The sequence below is a fragment of the Eucyclogobius newberryi genome, unplaced genomic scaffold, assembly GCF_026437365.1.
Source record: "Eucyclogobius newberryi isolate DKJ021-1_F unplaced genomic scaffold, fEucNew1.0.hap1 SCAF_12, whole genome shotgun sequence".
In the NCBI taxonomy this organism is placed as follows: domain Eukaryota; kingdom Metazoa; phylum Chordata; class Actinopteri; order Gobiiformes; family Gobiidae; genus Eucyclogobius; species Eucyclogobius newberryi.
The window spans coordinates 8,368,501-8,377,688 of NW_027315746.1; the positions used below are offsets into that span (position 1 = coordinate 8,368,501).

Here is a 9,188-nt window from a genome sequence, read left to right on the forward strand (position 1 = left end):
TTATAACGACTTCTTTTTAGCGACTTCTTTTTAGCGACTTCTTTTTAGCGACTTCTTTTTAGCGACTTCTTTATAACGACTTCTTTTTAGCGACTTCTTTATAACGACTTCTTTTTAGCGACTTCTTTATAGCGACTTCTTTTTACAAACTTACATTTAGCAACTTACTTTCAGCAACTTGTTTAAACAAATATTTTTTACAAACTGCATTTCGTGACTTCTTTTTAGCGACTTCTTTTAAGCGACTTCTTTTTACAAACTTACATTTAGCAACTCATTTTTAGCAACCTTTATTTGAGCAAACTTAAACTTTGCTTTAAACGTTTAGAAAATCAGTGTGAAATACTTCTATACATAGTAACTCACTTACAGTTGTTTTTTCCCCCCTATTTCCTCAGCAATGCTTCCTCTCCTGTATCTTTATGTTCTTTTTCTTCAATAACACATCTGAGTACCACCACTGTATGTTTCCATTAGAGCAGCAACAATAAGGCTGCAACACACTATTTATCATTATTATTCATTTTTCAGTACACTTTGTTAAACTAACCTGCATTATCGCAAACTAAATACCTTTACCGGTGCATGGATTGCATTTAATTGTGTTTTTCCACCCTCCCGAGCGCCTGTTTACCCTAAACTCGGAGCGATATCGGACTCCCGCGTCTTGTTTTGCCCCGAGAGTCAAACTCCAATATCAGCAGTGGTCCGGTATGCGACTGGGGGGGGGGAAATCTGTCCATGTGGCAGAAACGGCTAAACCCTGTCATTGTGCGGCCTTTGTTCGCTCGGGCCGGCCGCACCGCGAGCGACGCACCGGGACTCGCGGAGCGCCGTATAAATCTGCCTGTCCAAATATCCCCGCTCCCCAAAGGCCCCTGGGTAAATAAGAAGTGCGGAGGAGCCACCGGGAGCAGGAGGAACATGTCTCGCTACTCCGGAAAGGTGAGTGCACGGGCGCGGTCATGGGTCACACGGGCGTAATGAAGTAGGAGAAGGAATAACAGTGGTCGGAGTGTGTCGTATTTATTCAGAGTACCGTATTTTCCGGAGTATAAGCCACACCAGCCATAAAATGCATAATAGAGAAGAAGAGAAACATACATAAGTCGCACTGGAGTATGAAATGCGGTGGCAAGTGTGAAAATAACAAATAATGTCACATATAAGTCGCTCCAGAGTATAAGTATAAGTATATAAGAATAAATATAAGTATAAGTCGCACCCCGGCCAAAACTATGAAAAAAAGTGCAACTTATAGTCCAGAAAATATGGTAGTGAGGATTTTGTGCTCAACTGCCACACACCTCTGGGTATCTTGGAAAGCTGAAATGTCTTCTATTAAACACTAATAATTGTACTGTAGTTGACTGTAGTGACCCTCAAAACTATTTTTGTTGGCCCTCCAGCTTCCTGCTAAGTTGGTCCAAACAACAAAAAGTAGTACTTTTTATTGTAAAATTGGAAAAATTCAAGCTTTTTTGACGTTATACCAACCTAACATTAATGTTCCAAGTCTAATTAAAGGTGTGGAGGCATCAAGACAATGTTAAAATGCAAAATTTCAAATAATTTTAAAATTTGACAAAACCAACTTTTAGGGCTGTTTGTGGCCCTTTGCTCCGTATAAGTTTCAAAATGCGGCCCTTGGTGAAAAAGGTTTGAACAGCGCACTGCAGAGCATAATACACGCTCGCTTTTTTTTATCGCTTTTATACATAGTAAGTATTATTGTCTTTTTTATGAATGCATTTGGCTTCTTCTTCTTCAGATACTCTTCTACGAGGGCAAATGCTTCACGGGCCGGAAGCTGGAGCTGTGCAGCGACTGCGACAACTTCCAGGACCGCGGCTTCCTGAACCGAGTCAACTCCATCCGCGTGGAGAGCGGCGCCTTCGTCTGCTTCGACCACCCGGACTACACTGGGCAGCAGTACATCCTGGAGCACGGCGAGTACCCGGAGTATCAGCGATGGAACGCCCTCAATGATCACATGGGCTCCTGCCGGCCAATCGCAATGGTGCGTCTCGACATAAGGAGATTGCCGGACGAATCAGGATGTGGTGTTCCGTAGAGCTTAGCACAACAACAGCGCATTATTTAGTCTTATATCGCGGAGCTTAGCACGACAATCGTACATTAGTCTTATATCGCGGACTAAATAGACGTTATGGTTTACACAAAGCACCGGAAGGACAGATTCTTCCGGATGGATGATTATGATTGACAGGTTTCCTTCGGCGCTCCAGTTTTCCACTAAAACGTGTACAAAAAAACCCTGAAAATGAAATCCCAAATAAAAAATAAATCCCAAATAAAAAATAAATACAATAATAAATAAAATAAATAAAATAAATCAATTAAATCAATTAAATCAAATTAAAATAAATAAATAATTGATTGATATCCAACCGTCAACCAGATTGTGGGCAAAGGCTTCTGCATGAGCTTGCTTACAGTGATCTGTAATAGGGATGGTCAATACGATTACTCAGGTCACAATATAATGGTAAGAACAAAAAAATTGTAAACGTGACAATTTTAGATGCAAAGAAAGTATTTTTAGTTCAATAATAACAACAATACAACAATCAGCAATACAATCAACAATACAGCCCAAAATATAGACCTATATGTAATTTTTTATATTTTTTTTGATCTGGCTGTTTTTGTAAACTTTATCTTGATTTTGTCTTTCAGAAAGTTGGGAATGAAACGGAAATGAAAGAAAATTTTAAATCTCAAAAAATCTCAATAATTGCGAATAATCGTTAAATCGTGATGTTTTCTCTCACAATAATCGTAACACTAACATTAAATGTTAGTGTTACGATTATTTTGATGTACACAAATTTTGATATCGTGACATCCGTAGCCGTGGTGCTGTAGCCCAAGACAAATGTCCTCTCGGGGACAATCAAGTTTACCTTACCTAACCCCTAATGTCTAACTTGGCCCGGTGATGTAAAATGTCATACTGGCGCTCACATTCCGGGCTAACGGGATAAAACACTGTTACATTTCTACCTGTAAATGTCACTATCGCTATGGGTCAAGACAACCAAAACATCACAAACACTCGATGTTGACTTTCATAAAAATCTCGCCGTCCATTTGAACGTTCCTGTCTGGATAATATAATAGATCCACACGACGGCGTCACCTCTTCATGAACCGCACCAACTCCACTAAACACACAGATGTTTCTCTGCCTTTGCCTGAGCGGTGGAGCAGACACAATGAACTGCACTGTATCATCTGAAGGACTAATGAAATCACCAGATACATTAGGCCCGTAACGGTCTGTCTGTTTTTGCTTTCAGCACATATTACATCAATCCTGGTGTAGTCAGCGCTTAGTCCTGGTTCATTCCTGGTTCATAGGGGCTAGTCCTAGTATGGTTTACTCTCGGTCTAGTTCTGGTTTATTCTTAAGGGATAGTTCTGGTTTAGTCCAGGTTTAGTCCTGGTTCATAAGGGCTAGTCCTAGTATGGTTTACTCTCGGTCTAGTCCTGGTTTATTCTGAAGGGATAGTTCTGGTTTAGTCTTGGTTTAAACCTGGTTAAAGCCTTGTTAATTAAACAGTAGCTCATGAAGTACTGATTTAGTCCTAGTTTAATCTTGGCTAAATCCTGGTTTAGTCCTGGTTTAGTCCTGGTGTAGTCATGGCTTAATCCTGGTTTAGTCTTGGCTTCGACCAGATTTAGTCCTTGTTTAGTCCTTGTTTAGTCCAAGCTGGTGAAATATTGGCTTAGTTCTGGTTTAGTCATGGCTAAATTCTGGTTAAATCCTGTTATGGCTTAGTCCTAGTTTAGTCCTGGTTTAATCCCGGTTTATCCTGGTGTACTCATGGCTAGTCCTGGTTTAGTCTTGGCTAAATCCTGGTTAAGTCTTGTCATGGCTTTGTCTTGGTCATGACTAAATCCTGTTTTAGTTATGGCTAAATCCTGGACAAATCTTGTCATGGTTTAGTCTTGGTCATGGGTAAATCCTGGTTCAGTCTTGTCATGGCTTAGTCTTGGTCATGACTAAATCCTGGATAAGTCTCATTATCGGTTAGTCTTGGTCATGGCTAAATCTTGGTCTAGTTATGGCTAAATCCTGGACAAATCTTGTCATGGCTTAGTCTTGGTCATGGCTAAATCCTGGTTTAGTCCTGTCATGGCTTAGTCTTGGTCATGGCTAAATCCTGGTTTAGTCTCATCATGGCTTAGTCTTGGTCATTGCTAAATCATGGTTAAGTCTTGTTATGGCTTAGTCTTGGTCATGGCTAAATCATGGTTTAGTCTTGTCATGGCTTAGTCTTGGTCATGGCTAAATCCTGGTTAGTCTCATCATGGCTTAGTCTTGGTCATTGCTAAATCATGGTTAAGTCTTGTTATGGCTTAGTCTTGGTCATGGCTAAATCCTGGTTTCGTCTCGGCTAAGTCCTGGTTATGTCGTTCTCGTGCTGATTCAGTCCTGGTTCCAAACTCGTCTCCGCAGAGAGAGATCCGTCCCATGCTTTTCTCTCGTTTTCAGCACGGCGAGAACTATCGCGTGGAGCTTTTCGAGGGGGAGAACTTCGGCGGGGAACGTGCGGAGCTTCACGAGGACTGTCCGTTTCTGCAAGCACGAGGCCTCACTAAGAACTGTGTCAACTCCATTAAAGTCTACGGAGACGGAGCGTATGTATCACTATGGGAACGGCCCGCCAGGCTCGTTAAAGTCATCGCAGGTGGAGGAGAGGGGAGGGAGGGAAAGAGAGCGAGCGAGGTGGAGAGAGAGGGGAAAGAGAGAGATAAGAGAGAGTGTACAGAAAGGGAAGGGAAGTAAAAAAAAAAACTGTGTGACGTGAGGGAGAGAGAAAGAGAAAGATGTGCAGCGAGAAAGAGAGGGAGATAGAAGAAAGGTGGAGGGCGGGAGAGAGGGGGAGGAAAGAGGGGGAGGGAGAGAGATGGGAAGAAAGATGAGACTGTGAGCGAGAGGGGTGAAGAAAGAGAAGAGGGAGAGAGAGAAAGAAAGAAAGAAAGAAAGAGAAAGATGTGCAGAGAGAAAGAAGCAGTATGAAAATGGAATAATGAAAAAGAAGGCATGTGGGGGAGGTAAGGGAGACGGGGAGAGAAAGAGAGAGGAAAGGTTTGGGGGGGAGGAAGAGATGGAGAGAGAGGCAGGAGTGAGAGAGATAAATGTGGAGGGAGTGAGAAAGAAAGAAAGAAAGAAAGAGAGAGAGAGAGAGAGGAGAGCGAGGTAAGCAAATGGATCGTTAAAGCAATCAGAGAAAGAGAGGAGAGGTGTCGAGAGAGAAAGAAAGAGAAACCGAGAGAGATAGAAGAAAGGTGGAGGGCGGGAGAGAGGGTGAGGAAGGAGGGGAGAAAGAGAAACAGAGAGAGAGATGGGGATAGAAGAAAGGTGGAGGGCGGGAGAGAGTGGGGAAAAACGATGGGACTGTGAGCGAGAGGGACGAAGAGGGGAGGGGAAGAGAAAGAGGGAGAGAGAGAAAGATATGCAGAGAGAAAGAGAGGGAGTACGAAAAGGGAATAAAGAAAAAGAAGGCATGTGGGGGAGGAAGAGATGGAGAGAGAGGCAGGAGTGAGAGAGAGAGAAATGTGGAGGGAGTGGAGAAAGAAAGAAAGAAAGAGGAGAGCGAGGTAAGCAAATAGATCGTTAAAGCAATCAGAGAAAGAGAGAAGTGTCGAGAGAGAAACAGAGAGAGAGAGAGATGAAAGGTGGAGGGCGGGAGAGAGGGTGAGGTTCTCTATTACTGCTGACACTTCCCCTTTAAGACAATGCACCTGCTTCACCGGCGTCGTGAGGAGAATGCATGTTTTTCTCTCTCTTCTTTCATTTTGATTAACAAGTCGATTTTAATGGTCCGAACGCAATCAGCGGCGGAAAAGGTGTGACGTCTGAACCCCGGAACATGTCCCTGATTAACTTTGATTATCTGCGACCGAGCACCGCGTGATGAGGGGGAAATTAATGCCAGACGGACCGTTGTAAAGTGTTTTTTTGACAAGCGTTTATTCCCCGCAACAATGTACAATTCAGTCATTTCGCAAAAATCACAACAGCGGTTTTCGACGACGGGACAGATACGGCAAGATTGTGTATTAAAAGTGCGCTTTGATTGAGTTTTTTTTTGTTGCCAAGGATGATTCATGGCATTAAACTCATCCGATGTCTTGAATTCATGGATTTTAGGGATGAAAATTCAATGCTATTTTAAGCCGACAAAAGTCCTCAAACTCTGGGTTCTGGGCGGGACCAGGGCGGGACTAGGGCGGGACTAGGGCGGGACCAGTGCGGGACTTGGGCGGGACCAGTGCGGGACTAGGGCGGGACCAGTGCGGGACTAGGGCGGGACCAGTGCGGGACTAGGGCGGGACCAGGCCAGGACTAGGGCGGGACCAGTGCGGGACCAGGGCGGGACTAGGGCGGGACCAGGGCGGGATTAGGGCGGGACTAGGGCGGGACTCGTATTTCATGTCCCAAAGCTCTAACCTTCACCCAATTAACTGTTCCTAAAAGTCTAACTCTAACCTTATATTCGTCTAATAATGTGTTGTAAAAAAATAATAATATACCTTAATTAACCTTAAATAAAAACACTTTATAATAACTACACCTTAATTAACCTTAAATAAAAACACTTTATAATAACTACACCTTAATAAGCCTTAATAAGCATGAACAAAGACTTAATTCATAATAAACAAGTAGTATATTTAGAATGATTCAGGCTTAGTAACTTAATTGACACCCTAAAAACGTCTTAATCAAGTAATTACTCAGCTTGAATCTGTTGTTCATGCTTTATTAAAAGTGTTCAGAAAAAGAGAATTATATTATTAAGCCTTAAATATCTGTCCGTAGAGTACTTTCCTGAAACGAATGCTGCGTTCACACTCGCACTTTTACCACGTCAAAACAAGGGACATATCTAGGACTAAACCTGGGAAAAAGTCCATTTAAAAGCACTAAAATGGACTAAATGTACGTGCAAACGCATCTTAACTCAGCCTATCGTTTACAGTGAAGAGTATGAATACATCTCTTGAACTGCCGTTGCCGTGGAGCTTTGCGTTGGGTTGTCATGAAGCGTTACCCTCATGTTTTACCCCTGGTTTCTTCGCCTGTCTCTGCAGTTGGGTGATGTACGAGGAGCCCAACTACCGCGGGCGCATGTACATCGTGGAACGAGGGAACTTCAGCTCTCCGAAGGAATGGCAAAGCGAGAGTGCGACCATACAGTCCGCGCGGAGGGTCGCCAACTACTTTTAGCGCCGCGCCCCCGTTTGCGAAGGTGTGGGTGGCGATCGATACCTCCACATCCCGCCGGACCCGCTGCGAAGACGACAAACGCTCCGCAAATCGTCCGTCGTAGCAGTTTTATTTTTGTACTGAATTATTGAAAAGGTCGAAATAAAATCGTGATCCTTCAATATCTTTTGTTTCTTTTTTTCTTCTTCTCTTAACTGCTTGGCGCGGTAAAACGTGCGCGGCAGTAGAAAACGATTTTGTGCGGATGGGAGTAATTGCTTTCTATTGCGTGGCATAAAAATCAAGTGTAAGTGCTCCGTCCTAATGGGGCCGTTACAGGGAGATGCACGGACGCGAAACGCTAATCGATGGGCGGACATTTCATTTATCTCCGAGAAAAAATTAAACCCCTTGATTGTAAATATACGTATCTGTAATGAGCGGGACTAATTGCAAAGGTTTGGCAATCGAAAGCACACCAGAAAATTATATATTGAAAAAATAATTAGATTTTTGATAGTTTTAGTTAGCGTATTTAGGTTAGGTTAAGTCAAGTTTAAGTTAAGACTATAAACACCATTTTTCATAGTTTTGGCCGGGGTGCGACTTATACTTATATACTTATACTTATGCGACTTATATGCAATGTTATTTGTTATTTTCACACTTGCAATCACATTTCATACTCCAGTGCGACTTATAGATGTTTTTTTCTTCACTATTATGCATTTTTGGTTGGTGCGACTTATACTCCAGTGCGACTTATAGTCCAGAAAATACGGTAGTAATAATAACTCGTATAAATAACTACTTAAAAATTACTAATCCTCAATCATTCAATCAAGACTTAATTCATAGTGAGCAAATATTTCAATAAAATATTTGCTCACTATGAATTAAGTCTTTGTTCATGCTTTATTTATGCTAATTAAAGTGTCGCTATCTCCATGGAGACGAGCAAGCACACCCTTAGAACAGTGAAACTGTGCACCTCAAATATAAGCTTTGTCCTCTTAACTACCATTTTTTTAAGGCCGTGGCGCGGTCAAATTGCCGCGCAGTTTCAGGGACCGCGGCATTTCCCTTATAGCCCGTTATAGCCTCATGGCTAACCCTAACCCTAACCCTAACCCTAACCTTAACCCTAACCCTAGCCCTAACCTTAACCCTAACCTTAACCCTAACCTTAACCCTAATCTTAACCCTAACCCTAACCCGGCGTGGTCTAAAACGGCGCTAAGACGCGGTCAAATAGCGGCGCAGTTTCAGGAGCCGCGGCGTGCGGCCGGCACCAAAATAACATGGCTTTTTTGGCCGCGCCGTGGCTCTGCAGACACTCCCTTTATTTAAAGGTTGTTATTGGACACATATAAGAGAAATTTACCGTATTTTCCAGACTATAAGTCGCACCTTTTTTCATAGTTTTGGCCGGTGTGCGACTTATACTTATATTTATACTTATACTCCGGAGCGACTTATATGTGATATTGTCTGTTATTTTCACACTTGCAACTGCATTTCATACTCCAGTGCAACTTATATATGTTTTTTTCTTCTCTATTATACATTTTTTGGCTGGTGAGACCGGTGCGACTTATAGTCCAAAAAATACGGTACTTGATTAATACAACAATTAATTAGCTGGGAGCCTTATTTCTCATCTTAAATATATGATTTTTATTGAGAAATGTACTGAGGCGCTACTCAAGACATTAGCTACAGTGAACATGTGAACAAGAGCCTGTGGAGACTCCCACACGCCAGAGGATTAATCACATGTGAAGGAGAGATATTGCACAGGTACAAAGTCTACGTGGCCTTTGCCCCGGGGGAACGCTACTGCCACCTACTGTCATTCATCAGCTTTACAGGCGAGATCCCCCAGGGCCCTCTCCCCCCTCAACTCACCAGGAGAGGGACTTTCAGCAAGAAGAAACTAAAGATG

The 9,188-nt window shown here is 42.8% G+C and overlaps 1 protein-coding gene across 1 annotated transcript; it reads left to right on the forward strand.

The window, feature by feature from the left end:
- The first annotated feature begins 777 nt into the window (after positions 1-777).
- Positions 778-7,425, forward strand: LOC140356030 (gamma-crystallin N-A-like). Its single transcript, XM_072440721.1, has 4 exons — positions 778-945; positions 1,772-2,020; positions 4,523-4,668; positions 7,129-7,425. Exons 1-4 carry the CDS (start codon positions 925-927, stop codon positions 7,262-7,264), a joined length of 552 nt encoding a protein of 183 aa, XP_072296822.1. The 5' UTR covers positions 778-924; the 3' UTR covers positions 7,265-7,425.
- Positions 7,426-9,188: the final 1,763 nt, after the last annotated feature.